Raw genomic sequence first — 19631 nt, forward strand, 5'->3', positions numbered from 1 at the left:
CTGTGTCTCCCCAGCCGGCACCCACGGGCTCGGCTTTCCATGATTAGAGAAGCGGGGAAGTCCACTCGGAGAAGATACTGACAGCATAAAAAATAATTTGTGATCTAAAAGACAGTTTCCAGTATAATCTCATTATGCACCACAGACTCCCGATGTTATTTTGTGGAAGGCGGACAATGATCAATTTACATTGACCCGGGGCTGGGCGAGCTTTTAGATGGTAATTGCCATATTGATTTGCATGCAAAAAGGAGACCTGCTAAAATTAAAGACCGGAAGCTAAATTAAACTAAATTTATTGTCTAGGTGCAAACCAGGGGAACTGTTGGGGGATGGGGTTGAGTCAGGTCAGGGTGCCAGGGGCGGAGCGGGTGAGAGGCCCTGGAGCCTCGGAAGGTCGCAACTTTGGAAGCGATCTTTGCCCTTGTGATTTCATGTGGGGAGGGGGGATGTGTTTAGGAAAAAAGTTATAAAAAGACAATTTTGCATTGAAGTCACTAGGATCTTTCAATGCTAATAGGAACTAATAGGGGGAGGAGAGGTTTATAGGGTTATAGGGGTCTTCCAGCACCATTTCCGGCGTCCCCCCTCCATTTCTATTGTTCTGCCTGGCCAGGCGCTCGCAATCGTGCTAGGGACACCAAAAAGCTCTTGCATTTGAAGAGTTAAAAAAAAAAAAAAAAAAGCAGCCCGTCCCCCCTTCCCGCCTCGCTCTCTCCCCCCCTCCCCCTTCCCGGAGCGATAGACCTTTCTGAGAGAGCGCACCGCGGGCAGGCCAGGACCGTTGGCGCTGTAGGGAGTTCCTCCCCGGACGCTGCGGTCCCAGGCTTGGCTGGACGGCCATCGCTTCGGGAAGCCGTCCTCTCCAGGTGGCCAAAGTAGGCGGGTGTGGGGTGGGGTGGAGAAAGGCGTCTGCCCTGGCCGCAGTCTAGCGGTGCCCGGGACTGGGGGGGGGAATCGCCTCCCCGGAGGGGTTGGGAGGGCCAGGCACGCCCCGCCCCGCCCCGCCCCGAACTGGGTGGGGGCCGGGGAGGGCTGGAAACCCTGCCCGTTCGCCACGGCCGGAAAGTTTAAAAAAGAGAAAGAACGCCACTTGCAGAGGGCTGGCCTGGAGCCAGGGGCGGCCGGCCTGCGGGGGCGTGCTCAGCTGGCTAGCGGGGTGAGAGCCCCGGCGCCGCCGTCTCCCCTCAGTCCCTCCCGCCGCCGAGGCCCCTGCACACCCGGTCGCACTGCGGAGCCATTTCGCACATCCGGAGCTTCAGCGTCTGGAGGAGTAACCAGTCCAGGGCCGGGAAGTCCGAGTGTCTGGTGCCCCTGCCCTTCCCCATCGAGCAGAGCCGGAGGTGGCTTTGGCAGGCTCCGCGGGTGTAGGTAGTTCCCGGAGCATCTGAAAGCCTGGGGCAGACCCGGAAATTGGGGATAAGATGGGGAGGGGATGTTGGGCCCTGAGGTTTGCCGCCGGGCGCTTCTGTGAAGAAAGGTTGGGGAAAGGACGAGATAGTCCATCCCCCGGCTTGCGCTTTTGTGGGGACTCTGGGTGGCCCAATAGAACATCTTGCTGGCGTCTTCCATCTTAATTCCCTCTGCCACACTACTTTGTTCCCTGGGGTTTTTCCTTTAAATCCTAGGAAAGGTAGATGGAGGAGCTTCCTCCAAATGGCTTTTGCTCTATCTAGATAATTTGATTTATTGCTTTATGTGGCAAAACTGGGGTGGCAAGCCTAGGTCCTAGTACCAGTAGTCAGCACTTTTCCCAGAGACCTGAAAGGAGTCGACCCACCTACCCCTGTCTATTCTGGGGTGCTGGAGGGATGGGAAAGGGGAGGCTTGTTGAGTGCATTGGCCTTACACCAGCGTATAACAACGTAGGGAGATTTGTAGGATGTAGGGGGAAATGGTGAAAGACTTTGAGTGGACCAGGAGATGACTAGATATAGGAGAAACTGTGTTCGAGGCTCACTGTAGACCAAGTAACGTAAGTGTTAAACACTCTTTATCTCGTTCTTGGGTACATAAGGCCTAAGGAAGCTTTTCAGAGGAGACAGTATGTGAAAATCAGGATTTCAAATGGCACAATTAGACCAATAATTGGCTCCTCTCCGCAACTCCAGGACTGAGTTTGACCGTGGCCCATTTTTTACTAGCTGTGTGACCTTGGGGGCAAGTTATTTACGGCCTTTGAGCCCCAGTAAGTTTTTTCATTTGTAAGACTAGGAATAATTATCCACCTTTAGGATCTAAATAGAATACTTGGCGCATAGTAGGCCTCAAGGATGAATAATTGCTTTGAATGACTTGTCATGTTCCTATAGGTTGCTCCTCCATTCCCTGCTGCCCCTGAGACCCCCTGAGACTTGCTAGGTCTGTGTCCTGGGACCCAAGGATGCAGATTTAATCTCCCCTACGAGGGTATTCTAGGTCCGTCTTCCTGGGTTCCTCTTTCCCTTTGTTACCGTAGTTTGCATTCTGCCTTTTAAAGGATTCCATATGAAAAGACTTGCTTCTCCCCCGCCCCCCAAGTGGGATCATTATATGGTTAGGAACTTATTTCAGAGCCAGTATCTGGGTACCCTTTGGCAAGGCTTCCTGGCATTATTTCATGGGGGGAACGATGGTGTCTAGAGGGGCAAGACCTGGTTGGAAGAGGTGAGAGGGGGTGGCCTGGTGCAGAGGCCAGAGGTGCTGTGGTTTGTTTGATAAGGATTAAGTCCGGATGTTATGAGTGCTCAATGTGGTTTTCAACAAAGTCTGCCAGGGATTGCTTCTTTTATATCGATATGTATTTTAAAAAATTACTAGCATGAGAAGAAAACCAGACCTGTATGGATCCAGGCCGGTAGTAAGCTACTGTGATCAGGTTTCCTACTCGACTCCCAGAGGGAAAGTCAGTGTTTGATTGAAGCTACACTTGGTTCTTGACTCTCAGGGGATGCCTGCTCTGAAACAGGAGCCCTCCCTCCCTTTCTCTCCTCCTCTCCCCCTCCTCCTCCCTCTTTTTCCCTTCTTCCCCTAAAAGCCTTTGTGCTGAAAGAGCTTCAGTAGGCACGAATCCCTGGTCCCTCTCTAAAGAATGCCTTACAGCCTTTGCTGACATTGTTTTGTGAACAGTGGGTTTTACCAGGCCAGCAGTTTCCCCCCGATTTTAGCCCACGATTTTAAAGGTAGTCTATGGACAAGATGCGCCTAACTGCAATGATTGCCTCAGTGTGTAGCCTGGGCCGGGCTTGGAATCTAGAGACGCCTTAACCTTTGCCCTAGGGGCCCTCCTGGAGAGGGGGGTGAAGGTGGGGAGCTCGAGGACTGATTGTTTTCGAGGATCTGTTTGTTCTCCAGCCACCGAGGCTGAAGGTGGAGTTGGGCAAGTCTGAGTGTATGTTCCAGCTTTGGGTCTGATTTTAAACTTGGTTTAATTGGAGAAACTCCTAGGCATTTAACAGTTCTGTACAAATGCAAACTTGAAATAGCTCGAGGCCTACGTCATTTAGGAAAGAATAAATGAAGTACAGAAATGTCCAAACTATGTAAATCCTAGCGTTGTCTGCCCTCCCATAAACACATGACAAGTGCCAAGGCATTTCCAGTCAAAACACCAGTGGAACCAGCAGCCTCCATCCTTTGTATTTATTATTTTATTAACAGCATTTTACACAGCATTTAACAAGCACAGCCTGCCCGCTTTGCACCAGGACTCTAAGCAGGCAAAGGGGTGGAAAATGGATGGAGGTGGTGGGGGAGTAGTGGTTGCTAGAGGACATCAGCTAGAGAAATCTCATCAGATGGGTAGGGAAAGCAGCACTGGGGGTTTATTTCTACTGGCCACAAGGAAGACAGACATAGTGCTTTGGAGGAAGAAATCCTCTCTCCCATCCCAGGAGGAAAGTTGTACCGCTGTGATATGTCTGGTCTCAGCTTTGATTCCAGAGGGTAGAACAGGGTATGTTTCATGATACTCTGCCCATCGGTTATTGGTGATTTTCAAAGAATAAGTATTTGTCTGCTATCGTTATTCGATATCCTGGTGGAAAGTTTATAACGAAAAGTAATGCCTTTCTTAAGTCATAAAATGAGCCTTGTATGCTTATTTAATTAAAATCTATTTAAGGACCGATTAGGCGTGTAATTTGCACTAATAATGACGATTATGGAAATGTTCAACTTAACCAAAAATCATAAAGGAGACATTTTGATCAGTGGGGCGGCCAGTAAGTATTCAGTGAGTTGGGCAATTTCCGAAAGACAGGAAGCATTCCTCTGAGGGCTGCAGAAAGCGCAGACCTGTCTGGCCTCTGTGACATGGCATGGAGAGGGGCAGACCTCCCTGTCCCGGCCCCAGCCTGGCCAGACCCCACTTTGCTGAGCATGGAAACCAACCCTACGAGTCTCCGTAACCTTTATTCTCATGATGCTTCCCTGAGCTTCCAGAAGGAATAAACTCTCGGAGAGGGCTGATGAGCCACACGGAAATCTCTGCGAAATGGCGGTGCTCTTTTGCTTTAACAAACAGCGCTGACAAACGCATGCTTCCTTGGCTAGCCTTGGCTGGAGCCTGGAGGGGTAGGGGGAGAAGGGGTCCCTTGTTCCGGAGAAACCTGCCAGCTGCTGGGCTTGGTGCGAAGGCAGACACAATGCTGCTGTTGTTGGTTTGATCTCTAACTGTGGATTGTTAGTCTGGCTTTAACTATGTGGTAAGGGGGGAATGTGAAGGCTGTTTACAGCGAGTGCAAATAATGTGACAGCTGTTGGCGCGCGAGCAGCGCTGCGCCTCCTCAGCACTTACACAAAGCGCGCACTATGCAGGCCCATGGACGAGCTGCAGAGGTGGCGGCCACTTTCTGGCCAGCGCATCCCCAGATGAGAGAAAGCTCCACGGCACACCCACCCCCCATCCCCAATACACATCTTTATGACTTCCCAGGATTGTGGTGGGGTGCAGGATGGTTTGTATGTTGTGGTTTAGGGAACTTGTGGTGAGGCAGAGGTGGCGGGAGAAGGCCCACGGGGCTGTGAGTGTCACCGTGTTGGTGGGGTTTGGCCAGGATCCGTTGAACTGGGTCCTCAGCTGTTGGTGACAGAGTTTTTAAGATTTGGGAAAATAACTTTCAGCCCTAAGTAAGCTTATTGGAAAGAATGTGTTATTAACTGAAAGCTTTCTGGAAATTGCAGAGGCTCTGAAGGCCGTTGTTCCCCTCTGAAATGGCCCTGTTATTCAGACAAGTTAGAGACAGGCGGGTGCTGTGTTCTGTGCACTCGGCACTGTTTCCAGCTTGGAAATGCAAGTGTGCAGGTTCAGTACCCTGAAGGGGGTGTATTTTGGGGGGAAGGGAGGTCAGATTGGCTTTTGATTACCCACATGCCTTAACCTTTTCTCCCAAGCCTTCCCGTTTTCAAGAACACATTTGCCTTCAACTGCAGTACGCAAAGGTGCGTCCTGAAGCCTGCCCACAGCACCACCTACTCTGACTTCATCAACTAGATGCCCACAGCCACAGGCTTTCTCTTGAGTTCCTGGTACCCTGCCAGGCCCTGCAGAGAGGCGCCAGGGTGGGAGGGAGAGCAGTTGGTGGCGGCAGTTACCCACTAGGCCAGTCCTGGAGGTTCGTGGCTGGCCCAAGCAGGTGGACTTAGGATGGCAAAGAATGTGGACCTGCCTCTGGACCGTCCTGGGGCAAGCTGGGTGTAAAAATTCACTCCTCTCCCCCGTGAATCCCAAGGTTGAAGCCTTCCAAGCCCTGGCACCTGCCTGGTCCTCCCTGCGTTTTGGAACATCATTTAGGGCTGACTTAATTCTATATTCTACCCTTCCGCATGACTTTGGCCTCTGGGTGTACAGCCTACAGGGTATCTGCAAATCTAGTTCATTCTCTCCTCCCCCCGCCCAGCACCGCCCCCTCCCCAAGTCTACTCTCTAAGTTTTAACATGGACTTCTACATCTAGTTGGGTTTCCGATGGGGAGCTGGGAGATGCTTCTGGAGTGAGACATGAACTTCGGTGCCAGTTCTATAAATTGGTCTCTTTTTATGACGTGTGCCATTTTCTGTAGGAATGTTGCTTGCAAAACGAGTTTCGCCTTGGAGGAAAGGCGGAAAGATAAACAAGCCTGCAACGCCAAAACACTGGCAGTCTTTCCCTCCTTCCAGCTCTCTTAAAGCAGCCGGGCTGTATTTCCAGGATTAGACTTGTGCATGTGAGGAGGGACTCGCGTTGGCTTTTTTTCCCCCAAGCAAATGCAAATTAGAGAAAAATAATTTTCTTTCAACGATATGCAATGTATTAGTCACTTGTTATCGTGCTCCGAGGCAGGCCTCATTTGCGCGTCTGCCAGCTCGCTCACATCTGCTCGGCGCTGTTCGGGGCATTTTAACCTTGGCGGTGTCGTGTCTAGTCCCACGGATCAAGGAGGAGCAATTAAGCCCTGAACAGCTACAAAAATTCATGGGGCCCCATCTATACCGCAGTTGTTCCATGGCTTTGTTTTGGGTGCTCTGAGTTCCATGACTGAGTAGCAGACATGGGATTGCTATTGTTCCTTGTAAAGAAAGTGGGTGCCCCTCTCCTTCTCTGACCCTCATCCCAGCCTTTCTGGGACTCCCAGGCTCTGCACAGTCAGCGAGAGACTCACTTGCAGATCGCAGGACCCCTGCCTTTTAGGCATCTTTTATGCATTAAAAGTTCCTTTGTGCTTCCTCTGTATACTAATGATAGCTGTTGTTATTAGCCTTACGGTATAGCTTGTTCCCTTCGGTGGTGGGGGGGCGGGGATGGCGGCGAAGGCATTCCTGTTTTACTCCTACAAAGCCCTGGTGAAAACAAAAGTTCATTGACACAGTCTTTGGAGGCGTGGTGTGGAACATTTATTCTGGATTTGCCCCCAGGTTGTGTAGACTCCCAAGTGGGGACCCAGTTCTGCAAGGACTAGACCAAAGGGGGCAAGTGGTTTCTTTTTGCGTGGAGTGGGGAGAAGAGTAAGGAGGGATTCCTGGCTTTTGACTTGGGTTTCTGTTGCTGGGTGGCCTCCTGTGAGGGGACACCTGTTTCTAAATTCGCCCTCTCTTGAATACACACGTGGTTCCCTGACTCCCCCTGTGGCAAAACCATGAAGGAAAGTGAAAGGAACAAAAAGCTGGTGGGGTGGCCTGGACAGATTGCCCTGGGAGAAGGGCAAGTGTCCCCCATTGGCCTGTGAGAGAGAGGTTGGGGACACCTGACCCCGGGCCATGGGCTCTGCCTGGAGGAGGGGAGTGTAGCGGGCATTACAGGCTCGGCAGCGACCCTTAGGGGTCAGTCCCTGCAGATTACACCCCGGACCCCAATCCCCGAGATTCGCACCCCTCCCACGTTACAGTAGGCGACACTTGGCTCACATCTTTGTAAGGGGAAGCGTCCAGAGCAGCAGCGTTCTAGTATGATCGGAAGGGAACCCAGAACGATTGCGAGGAGGGGTCTGCCGTGCCCATTCCCCCGGTGGACTCGGCGGCATTTCCCGGGAGGTCTCGGATTCTCCCTGCGCCCACCCAAAGTTTCCTTTCGTCAGATTCGTTGATGGGGACAGAAGGTGCGGCGGGGCCTCGGGAAGGGGCACCACGGAGAGCGCGCCAGATCTTAGGGTCCGAGGGGTTACTTAGGGTCGGGAACTGGGGAGGTCGGGCCGCCTCCGGGGAGCCTGCTGGAGTTCCTGGAAGGCTCGGCGGGGGCGCGCCGCGAGGGCGTGGGTGTGTGCCGTGGTGCGGCCCCGCGCGCTGGGACCTCCGCCGAGGAGCGGCGAGGAGGAGCGGGCGAGCCCCGAGCAGCACGGGTGTGTGTGGTGGGAGAGAAAATCCCTTTGTTGCCGACCGATCACGCTCCGGGCTGAAGCGCCTCAGCCCGGGGAGGGGGCGCCCCTCCCCCTTTCTTCTTCGCCGGGGCCAAGTTCGCTCCCAGCCGATGTGGCTCTCCGCTCTGACCCCGACGCCCCGGCAGGAGGCCGGGAAGGTATCTGGGTGCTCGAATGGTCCGGGCCAGCGAGTTTCCCCTTCCCCCTCCCTCTTACTAGTGCAAAACTTGGAGGTGTGGGCGGGGATGCCCTTGCAGGCTACGGCTGTGGCTTGGAGTGTGCCAAAAGGCAGCACCTGGGCCGGCTGGATCACTTCCCTCACCCCCAATTCTCTCGGGGGAGGGGCTGGGACCAGGCCAGCCACCTCCCTCGACCACACTCCTGGAAGCCTGCGGTTTTGCCTCCCAGGGACCTGGGGGGCAGCCTTGGGGTCTCTTACTCCCCAGCAGACCTGGAGGACCCATGCCACACTGCACATCCGGAAGAGCTTTTTCTTCTCATCTTCCACCCCCACACACCCCACCCCCACCCCTCACATCCTAAAATAGGAACTTCTTCACCCGTCCCTTCCTTGAAACCCGGAGCACAGCGCTGCTGCTGTGACGCAGTCTGTGTTTGGAGCAACCCCAGGAAGGGCTGGCGGGTGGTGAGCTTTGGGCTTCTGTAAAATCTACACAGTTCTGCTGAAGGTCCCTCCCTGCTTTGACCCCCTCTCTGTTGCTGCCTCTGTCTCCCCCTCAGGATGAGGTGGTACTGCCCCAAAGAAACAGCGATGTGATTCTGGAGCTTACTACACAGTATGTTTAGTAGAGTCAGATGCTATTTAGTGAGGTTAAACGTGGCCAGCACCAGCTATTGCCAGGCAAAACTCAAGTCCATAGTGCAGCTTAATCCTTTGGAAAACACAATGCCAAATATTTACAGAGGGGACCAAGGTTGGAGAGGTTCGGCCACCTGCCCAGAGACACGCGGTGGGTAAGGGTGGGAGCCGGGAGGCTGTGGTGACCATGTTCTCTACAGAGAACCAGCCATGCAGTAGCGAGACCCCTCCCCTGAAGAGTCCTGGGCCAGAGGACCCCAGCACACTGGCTGGGAATGCCTGCCTGGCCACCTGAGCTGGAAGCCCTTGCTTGCGAACCTCTCCAGTCCTTCTGGCCATTAACTGCTGGATAGCTGCCGGTGGGGACAAGGGGAACCTAGTGAGAGAGATCCCAAGAAAAGACCCTGAGATGGGCCACCCTCTCAGTGCCTGTGTGGACAGCAGGGAGGCGTGAGCAGAGGTAGTTTGGTGGCCATGCTTTCCATATTGTCAGTGCTACTTGACAAGTGTAATACGCAGACTTTTAACTGGTCGCCGCCTCAAGGGTGGGGGCAGTGGAAAGTGGCCTAGTGCAGGAGGGGGCGGCGGTGGGGGGAAAGGAAAGGGGCCAAGACTTGGGACCTGTGGTCTGCCCTCACATCTTTTCACAGAGGGTGGGTGTGCCCCTACTGAAGGATGCCGAGGTTGGAGTGATGGCTTATGATCTTGGTCCCTCGACTCCCTTCTGCCAATCAGGCCCTTCTCCCCAGTGTCCAGGCCAAGCTCAGTGCGCTCATGATAACCCTTGGCTGTGGAGCGAATGACTACTCAAGAGTCTGTCGAGGGTGACCCAAGCTCTCCTATGCGTTCCATTTCCTTGGTGCTAAGAGCTAGAGACCACGCAGTGTGCAGTGTGCATGCCTGCTTCTCGCAAGCCAGCTCTCTCCACTTGGCCCTGGATGTTCCAGCAGGCAGCTGGAACAGTTCCCAGTCTGTTCTTTAGAGACCCACATTCTCCCCATCTGACCTCTTCTCAGCCCTCTTTCCCCTTCATCCCTATCCAGCACCTTTATCCACTTCTCTCCACTACTAGAAAAAGGGGTTAAAACCCAGATCCAAGGTGCAGCTTCGCAGCTCACAGTGGAACAGGTTGGTGCTTGTAAAGTGCTTTTCATGAGTGACTTCACACATCTTGGCACTTCTGGAAGCATAGCCTGCATTTGGAAGAAGTGGGGGGTGGAGGTGGGCATTGAAAAATAAAAGCAAACGAGCTTCATCTATAGCTGCAAAGCACCCTGAGGCACTGTTTGTCATTGAAATCAGATCATTTGCCCTCTCCACCGTATTCTGCTGCCAAGGGTCAGCAACATCAGTTTCGAAGCACTTGGCCTTAGAGGTATAAAAAAAGGCCCCAGCTATTTCAACAGCAGCTTCTAGAAGTTCAATGTCCCTATACTTTGCCTCCGAGTCTCTTTTTGTTTCTTACCGCAATGTCCCCTTCATTGTACATGCCAGAGAAACCAGGGTGGGGTGTAGGTAAGGGTGACCCCTGTTCTTCAGTAGAGGTTTGGTGTGAGCTGTATGGCCTTTGCAAAGGAGGCCCCTGCTTTTGTGGGTTTGGACTGCTCTTTGTCACCCAGGAGGAGGGCCTCCTGCGAGCCAGAGCCGTTGCTCATTGGCCCTTTCCACTCCTCCATCTTTGGCCAGGAACCCGAAGAGTTAAAAGTCTTTAGCTTGTTGCAATGAAATTATGGCTGGCAGTGGCGCCGCTGTTTGTTCAACAGACCTCCACTTTTAAACAGTTCACAAAAAGTTCATGGGGCAGCTAAAGATTATAAGTGTGTGTGTGCGCGCGCGCGCATGTGTGCACAAGTCCATAGCAGGATCCAACAATGTGTTCCCCCCTTTTGCTTTTATGTTCAGCCCCATCCTCCACCCCTTTCCTCCCAAAACACATACACACGCAAACACACACATGACAGTGAACCGCTCTGCTAGCCTCAACCCTCCATCTGACCCTGTGCATTTGAGAACACTTCGTTCTGATGGCTGGTATCATTTATCTCTGCGCCATAAATATGGAAAACCCCGAAGGAGGAGCCCTGGAGAAGGGGAGATGCTTTGAAAGCACCCAGTAGGTCCAGGTGCCTGTAAACCGCAGTCACATTTCTGCTAAGTCCAGGTGGCCTTTGCTGAAGAAAGGCCCTTTGAAGGGAAGCAGCCGCTGGCCTTTTCGGGGCTGGGCCTCAGTATAATGATTCTGTTTCCCAAGAAGGTGCCAGGAGGTCCTTTGCACGAGGTGTCTACTTAAGGGAGGTGGGTAAGAGGCAGGTTTGTTTGTTTTTTTTTTGAGTTTTGCTCTTATTGCCCAGGCTGGAGTGCAGCGGCACGATCTCGGCTCACCGCAACCTCCGCCTCCCAGGTTCAAGCGATTCTCCTGCCTCAGCCTCCCTAGTAGTTGGGAAATGCAGGCACGCGCCACCACGCCCAGCTAATTTTGTATTTTTGGTAGAGACGGGGTTTCTCCTTGTTGGTCAGGCTGGTCTCAAACTCCTGACTTCAGGTGATCCACCCACCTCGGCCTCCCAAAGTGCTGGGATTACAGGCGTGAGCCACCTTGCCCGGCCGGAGGCAGCTTTTTTAAAGGGGAGGCCAATTTTTAAGAACGGGGACACCAGAAGATGGAGGCTCATTAGGCACACACTTCTTCCCTCATCCTTTTCTTGGGGGTTTGATTGAGTGACTCTTTGGTTCATGATGTAATGTCTGCATTTCATCATGGCACAGTGAGGGGATGGCATGGTGCAGTCCCACTGCTGTAGCCTGATGACGGGGACACACTGGCACCCGGGAATGATGCTCCACCTTCTCTGTTATCCTACCCAGGATGTCCTCCTTTTGTTAGAAGGGGCAGCAGGGGCCGGAGAGGGGACACTGCCACTACATTGAATGTGCCTTGTGGTCTGCCCAGCACTAGTGGTGGCCTTCCCCACTTGATTTGTGTATTTGCAAGATGGAAGAAAAGCCCACGAACCCTTATAGAACCTTCCCCAACAGCCGAGTCAGTCTTTTGGGGGCGCTATGGCTAGCCCACTGGAAGAGCTGCTGTCTGGAGACCCTTCCTAGGGAAGTAGCTTTCCAGAACCCCATCATGCCTGATGCCTCTGCAGATTTCTGCCTTTTTCTTGGACCCTTTCTCTCTCTTCCAGCCTCATTGTTGAGCTCTAACTATACGTGGTGTGTCGGTGTATGTAGATTTTGATTAACAGACGTTCTTCTATGGATGGGGGCCCATGGGGGATGCTGGTGGACAAAAGACCTAGTTAGGACAAAGAAATGAGGAAGTACAGACCGGCTTTGGGATTCCATCCCCCAGGTGTCCCCCTAACCCCCACCCTCAGTCACTCTCACAGAAAAGTCCCCGGACCTGGTGCCTCCAACCCAACCGACCTGGCAGTCTGCTCCGTGTGCTAAAGTGTAAAAGCAAGCATTTGCATATTTTTTCCTTCTAACAAAGGAAATGTGTCGACTTAGGGAACATTTGGGCTTTCGGAAACTGTGTGGGTGGGTGTGTGAGGGAGGAGAAGAAAGTTCCCCTGATGATCTGCACACCAATTATTTCACACCCAGGTTTGGGTCCCGTGGAAAAATGCCATGGCCAGTCCGGACAAGGGACACTGAGATGTGTTTGTGAGCAGGGAATTGCCGAGGGCCATCGGTCCCAGGCATTAAAGGCTCCCCTACTTATTAACCCAGCATTTAACAGCAGGATATGGGCTGAAGCGCAGTCAAAAGAAACGGCTCAACCTCCAAAGAGCAATTAAAATCCTGCACGAGGATAAATCACGCGCCGTGATAATCCTGTTAATAAAATGCAGCTTGTCCTGACCCTTCACTCATGCAGCAAACTAGAATGTGATGTGGGTGGGGGCGGTGGGCAGAGGAGGTAAGAGGGGGTGGGAGGTGGTCTGAGCTCCTCTGCCTTGGCAACCTCCCCCTCCCAGGAGGTGGAAAATGGGTGGCTTCTGCTGGCTCCCCATGTGCCAGCGGCTTGGAGCCCATCAGCCAGGGCTGCTAAGACTTCTGTGCTCGCTAATGATTTCTCGTCCCCAGCGAGCAGGCGTCATTGAATTACTCAGCCGCCTCCCTCTGTAGCTTCCAGGCAAAACCACCCGGGTTAGGTGCTTAATCTAATCCAGGGCTCCGGTGGGACAGGTCACCAGCCCACCGATTCTTTTTCACCCTCAATCTGTAAGTTGCACACATGACAGCCTTGGAAATTCAGCCCTAGAAACGCAGGTAGTTTGAGACCTGGACTTGCTGCTCACCTCGCTATTGTGCCTTTCACCCTTCTTGCACCCTTTTGGCCCCAGGAAAGATCAGTTGTGTGCCTCCCAGTGATGCAGCATCCCTGAACCTATTGTCAGAGCCTCCCCTTGTTGAATCAAGTCTTCTCTACCTTCTTTAACAAGTGGCAAGAATGAATGACCACTGTACACTTTGAGAGGAAAGGGGGTGGGCGGGTGCTGTGGTGTGTCCTGAATGCATTCTGTGCCTTGGATGAGGCTGCCTGTTTCGAATTAAACTTCTTCCCCAGCCCCAGCACCTCCTACCAGGGAAGCTGCCTGCCCCTTCGCTGTCCCTTCGAGTCAGGTGTCTGTCCTTGGCTCCCAGACCACTGTAGACAGCAGGCACAGCCTGCCTTCCCGATCTGCATCCTGTATGAATCACCTAGAAAGAAGCGCCCTGTTTGGCTCTCCTTTACTGAACCTCCTGGGATTTTTTTTTTTCTTTCCTTTAAACAGACTAGACGCTTGAAGCAAAGCTGCCATCCCAGAAGACGACATGCTCTCAGCAACCCCCCTGTATGGGAACGTTCACAGCTGGATGAACAGCGAGAGGGTCCGCATGTGTGGGGCGAGCGAAGACAGGTGAATGCGCCCACCTGGGCCAGGCCTGAGGGGAGAGTGGGCACCTTCCTCACGCTCCTGAGTGGAGCCCATGTCCATGCTGAAGCCCCCCTCACCTTCTCACAGCCACCGTGGGCCCAAAAGGGGTGGGAAAGAAAGAGCTCCTGCCTAGTCGGCCGCTCTTGATTTACAGTTCTAACAGGCAACCTGGCTCAGCGAAGCATTGCCGCCCTTTTAAAGATTAGCCCCTAAAGCGGCCTTTCAGTGCACTTTCGTCCTTAATTTATTATTTCATATTTATGAAGGAGAATTAATCCCAGTCTATATGCTGCTTTAACTCTAAATGTCAGGAGTGTGGGCCCAGGTGGAGCAGCATTCGATGTGCTTTTAAAACAAATAGTTTGCTCAGTAATAAATGGGGAGAGAGCCACCCTTTTCCTTCATTGAAGCCCAGGATCTCTCATTGTCCTCTGCGGCGTGTTCCAGGAGGCCACTGGCACCTGCTTTTGGTCGCCAGACAGCTCTGTTATGCTTCCTAATCAGTAATTTTGGAGTGTGGGGTGGAGGCAGCTAAGCAGTAGATGATTGAAGCTGCTCTTTGGGGTAATGAGGGAACTTTTCCTCTGCTGCTTGTCAGCGATTTTTGTCCTGGGGATTTGGAAGTTGGCACCAAGCACTTTCTTTATCGATGCTCTCTGATAACAAGTCCCAGGGCAGCCGCAGCAGCCTGGCACAGATGTGCAGCTTCCTCTTCAGCCTGGAACAGCTGACATTTGTATGATACTAGCGTGTATCCCCCTGTCATTTTGACAAAGGCAGTCAAATACGGCTTTTTTATCACCATGGAAACCGGTTTCCATGGTTAGGACATGGTCCCTAACTTTGTTTTGGGAAAAGTTTTGAAAGCCTACCGTCCTGGGTAAAACGGAAGTGGTTGAGGCCACCAGCCCGTAGACTCCAGCCTTCCAGCCCCGTTTGGTATTTGGCTGTGTTACCACTTCATGTCTACCCTCCAGGAGAGTTTATAAGGGTTGGCTGGGACAGCCGAGCTCCAGTTGGCCTACTTGACCTCTAGAGAAAAAGATCTTGAGGGAGAAGTGGTTTTGCTTAATTTCTGGCTTACCTACCTTGGGGACATCATATTTGTGATTCATGAAAGCTTTGCATTTCCTTTGTTTTTCCTGGTCAAGTTGAATCACCATTTGGGGGCAACTTTCAATATGGGCCATTGACAGCTGGTGGGGACGGAGGGTTAAGGACAGTTTTAAGAATTGGGTTAGTAGAAACTGGTCTGTTCTGGGGAGATCTGTGAAAGATAGATTTAGTGAGGAATGCTTTCATGAAGTTGGTATATCCTTTTAAATAGGAAAATCCTTGTAAATGATGGTGACGCTTCAAAAGCCAGACTGGAACTGAGGGAAGAGAATCCCTTGAACCACAGCGTGGTAAGAGATTAACAGCTTCTGTTGATGCCATATCTGCATATCAGTGATCTGTAATCAATCGTATTAATTTGCAGGCCTTTAAAGGGTGGGGAATGGGGTAGGGGTGGCGGTTCAGAGCAGGGCTGAGTCGGAGGCCTCTGCGACAGGACAAGGCCCCCACCCAAGCTCTTCCTGTCTTGCCTTCCTGCCTCGCCACACATGTCCCTGTCCCCTAGTGACTGGTGGGATGTGTACTCTCTTTTCTTCCATAAGCTGAATGCCACATCAGCGTTCCCAGCTGGATAAATTTCCAGCCTCCAAATAGCCCCTTAGGGTTTACCTTTCCAGTAAAATAAGAAACACAGGACCGTCACTTCAGACACAAGGGAGAGGAAGTCAGAAGACACAACCACAGTTTGACCCATGGCCTCTTTATTGATTTAGAAATGAGGCTGCTAAAGTCTTCTGTTCCTGTTGTCCCATCGAAGATTGTTTCTTGTTCTGTTAAGTCATGCCTTCCTGCACCCAGGGGAAATGAAGTGAACACCCACCCCCAAGCCTAACAGGCCCAGGGAGGGTTAGTGTGAATTCTGTACCCCATGAGGGTGATGCTGAGAGTTTTGGAGTTGGTGGCTTCTCAGTTGTAGCAAATAACTTTTGCTGAGAAGGTAAAAATCTTTAGACTTTTTAATTTTTATTTTTTAATTTCGATTTTTCTAGAGACGGAGTCTCGCTTTGTCACCCAGGCTGGAGTGCAGTGGTGCAATCTTGGCTCACTGCAACCTCCACCTCCCGGGTTCAAGCAATTCTCTTGCCTCAGTCTCCCGAGTAGTTAGGACTACAGGCGCACACCACCACACCCGGCTAATTTTTTTTGTATTTTAGTAGAGGTGGGGTTTCACCCTGTTGCCCAGGCTGGTCTTGAACTCCTGAGCTCAGGCAATCTGCCTGCCTTGGCCTCCCAAAGTGGTAGGATTACAGGCGTGAGCCACCGTGCCTGGCCAAAATCTTCAGACTTAATAGATGACTGAATTAATGTATGGGTCTCCAGTCCAAAGGGACCAACGTTTTCCCTGCTTCCAGGATACTAGTTGAGAGGTGAGAAGGCAGGCAGCAAAGGGGTTTGGATAAAGGGAAGGGGAAACAGATCCCCACCCCCTGAAGCCAGTCTTTAACCCTTTCTGCTTGAATGTTAAGGCTGATGGCACGTTGAACTAGTTGGCAGTGTCTTCGGGTACTGCTGCCTTGAAGGAGTGCCCCAGTAACACCCGTGTTGTTCTTCTGCAAAGGTGGATGCGAGCACGGCCCATAGAATCGATGGCCTGGCAGCACTGAGCATGGACCGCACTGGCCTGATCCGAGAAGGGCTCCGGGTCCCCGGAAACATCGTCTATTCTAGCTTGTGTGGACTGGGCTCAGAGAAAGGTCGGGAGGCCGCCACGGGCACCCTAGGTGGCCTTGGGTTTTCTTCGGAAAGAAATCCAGAGATGCAGTTCAAACCGAATACACCCGAGACAGTGGAGGCTTCCGCTGTCTCTGGAAAACCCCCAAATGGCTTCAGTGCTATATACAAAACACCGCCTGGAATACAAAAAAGTGCTGTAGCCACAGCAGAAACACTGGGCTTGGACAGACCTGCCAGCGACAAACAGAGCCCTCTCAACATCAATGGTGCTAGTTATCTGCGGCTGCCCTGGGTCAATCCTTATATGGAGGGTGCCACGCCAGCCATCTACCCTTTCCTCGACTCGCCAAATAAGTATTCACTGAACATGTACAAGGCCTTGCTACCTCAGCAGTCCTACAGCTTGGCCCAGCCGCTGTATTCTCCAGTCTGCACCAACGGGGAGCGCTTTCTCTACCTGCCACCACCTCACTACGTCGGTCCCCACATCCCATCGTCCTTGGCATCGCCCATGAGGCTCTCGACACCTTCAGCCTCCCCAGCCATCCCGCCTCTCGTCCATTGCGCAGACAAAAGCCTCCCGTGGAAGATGGGCGTCAGCCCTGGGAATCCCGTTGATTCCCACGCCTATCCTCACATCCAGAACAGTAAGCAGCCCAGGGTTCCCTCTGCCAAGGCGGTCACCAGTGGCCTGCCGGGGGACACAGCTCTCCTGTTGCCTCCCTCGCCTCGGCCCTCACCCCGAGTCCACCTTCCCACCCAGCCTTCTGCAGACACCTACTCGGAGTTCCACAAGCACTATGCCAGGATCTCCACCTCTCCTTCAGTTGCCCTGTCGAAGCCATACATGACAGTCAGCAGCGAGTTCCCCGCGGCCAGGCTCTCCAACGGCAAGTATCCCAAGGCTCCGGAAGGGGGCGAAGGTGCCCAGCCAGTGCCCGGGCACGCCCGGAAGACAGCAGTTCAAGACAGAAAAGACGGCAGCTCACCTCCACTGTTGGAGAAGCAGACCGTTACCAAAGATGTCACAGATAAGCCACTAGACTTGTCTTCTAAAGTGGTGGATGTAGATGCTTCCAAAGCTGACCACATGAAAAAGATGGCTCCCACAGTCCTGGTTCACAGCAGGGCTGGAAGTGGCTTAGTGCTCTCCGGAAGTGAGATTCCGAAAGAAACACTATCTCCTCCAGGAAATGGTTGTGCTATCTATAGATCTGAAATCATCAGCACTGCTCCCTCATCCTGGGTGGTGCCCGGGCCAAGTCCTAACGAGGAGAACAATGGCAAAAGCATGTCACTGAAAAACAAGGCATTGGACTGGGCAATACCACAGCAGCGGAGTTCATCATGTCCGCGCATGGGCGGCACGGATGCCGTCATTACTAACGTTTCAGGGTCAGTGTCGAGTGCAGGCCGCCCAGCCTCTGCGTCACCCGCCCCCAATGCCAATGCCGATGGCACCAAAACCAGCAGGAGCTCCGTAGACACCACACCATCCGTTATTCAGCACGTGGGCCAGCCCCCGGCCACTCCTGCCAAGCACAGTAGCAGCACCAGCAGCAAGGGCGCCAAAGCCAGCAACCCAGAACCGAGTTTCAAAGCAAACGAGAACGGCCTTCCACCAAGCTCTATATTTCTGTCTCCAAATGAGGCATTCAGGTCCCCACCAATTCCCTACCCCAGGAGTTACCTCCCTTACCCAGCCCCCGAGGGCATTGCCGTAAGTCCCCTCTCTTTACATGGCAAAGGACCTGTCTACCCTCATCCAGTTTTGTTACCCAATGGCAGTCTCTTTCCTGGGCACCTTGCCCCAAAGCCTGGACTGCCCTATGGGCTGCCCACCGGCCGTCCAGAGTTTGTGACCTACCAAGATGCCCTGGGTTTGGGCATGGTGCATCCCATGTTGATACCACACACGCCCATAGAGATCACTAAAGAGGAGAAACCAGAGAGGAGGTCCCGGTCCCACGAGAGAGCACGCTACGAGGACCCAACACTCCGGAATCGGTTTTCCGAGATTTTGGAAACGAGCAGCACCAAGTTACATCCAGACGTCCCCACCGACAAGAACCTAAAGCCAAACCCCAACTGGAATCAAGGGAAGACTGTTGTCAAAAGCGACAAGCTTGTCTACGTAGACCTTCTCCGAGAAGAACCAGATGCTAAAACTGAGACAAACGTGTCCAAACCCAGCTTTGCAGCAGAGAGCGTTGGCCAGAGCGCTGAGCCCCCTAAGCCTTCAGCTGAGCCGGCCCTGCAGCAGCACCGTGATTTCATCGCCCTGAGAGAGGAGTTGGGGCGCATCAGTGACTTCCACGAAACTTACACTTTCAAACAGCCAGTCTTCAGCGTAAGCAAGGACAGTGTTGTGGCAGGTACCAACAAAGAGAACCTAGGGTTGCCAGTCTCGACTCCATTCCTGGAGCCAACTCTGGGGAGCGATGGCCCTGCTGTAACTTTTGGTAAAACCCAGGAGGATCCCAAACCATTTTGTGTGGGCAGTGCCCCACCAAGTGTGGACGTGACCCCCACCTACACCAAAGATGGAGCCGATGAGGCTGAATCAAATGATGGCAAAGTTCTGAAACCGAAGCCATCTAAGCTGGCAAAGAGAATCGCCAACTCAGCGGGTTACGTGGGTGACCGATTCAAATGTGTCACTACCGAACTGTATGCAGATTCCAGTCAGCTCAGCCGGGAGCAGCGGGCATTGCAGGTGAGCCCCCCCCACCTGAATTTCAGTTACTTTACCGGTTGTCAGTTTTTTAATGTGTAAAGAGGACTGGGGGAGTATGGTAGGGCAGGGCACCAGGCAGATTTGGTGAATGAAGCTTGTGGTAATTTGAATGTATGCAATGTGGCCAGTAAGAGAACGTGAGCGGTAGCACTGAGGCGTGTCTGGATGCTTTAAGTTATTCTGTAGATTATAAGGGAACTCCACTCAATTGCTGATAACAGATGTTTTAATTATTGTGAAGGGTATCTAAAGACTGCATGACGTTTACCTATCAATTGCTTTGATTTCTCTGCCTGTAAGATAACAAATATACCTAGAAGTGCTGCTTAGAATGCCTTACTTGATACCTGGTGATGTGTAGCAGCCGCATGTCTGTGGGATTCATGCAAATTTTTCACCAAAAAGAAAGGAAAAAAAAAAAAAAAGGTTGCTTAAAGGGATACAGTGTGTATTTAATTTGCTAGTGAATTATGGTAGATGTTGTATAGGAATTTCCTTAAGATATTTTACTTTTAATTAAAAGATGAATAAAGCCAAATTGTTTT

General features: G+C 52.4%; 1 protein-coding gene across 13 annotated transcripts in view; it reads left to right on the forward strand.

The window, feature by feature from the left end:
- Nucleotides 1-19631, forward strand: part of LOC105499838 (BCL6 corepressor) — a 129502-nt gene that overhangs the window by 86968 nt on the left and 22903 nt on the right. For all 13 annotated transcript variants that reach the window (XM_011772733.3, XM_011772745.3, XM_011772652.3 and 10 more), the window contains exons 2-4: nucleotides 13416-13541; nucleotides 14887-14965; nucleotides 16234-19065. In XM_011772733.3, the coding sequence (XP_011771035.1) occupies nucleotides 13456-13541; nucleotides 14887-14965; nucleotides 16234-19065 (2997 nt within the window). In that variant the 5' untranslated portion in view covers nucleotides 13416-13455. The remainder of the gene's footprint in view (nucleotides 1-13415; nucleotides 13542-14886; nucleotides 14966-16233; nucleotides 19066-19631) is intronic.

Source organism: Macaca nemestrina, chromosome X, assembly GCF_043159975.1.
Source record: "Macaca nemestrina isolate mMacNem1 chromosome X, mMacNem.hap1, whole genome shotgun sequence".
Lineage (NCBI taxonomy): Eukaryota > Metazoa > Chordata > Mammalia > Primates > Cercopithecidae > Macaca > Macaca nemestrina.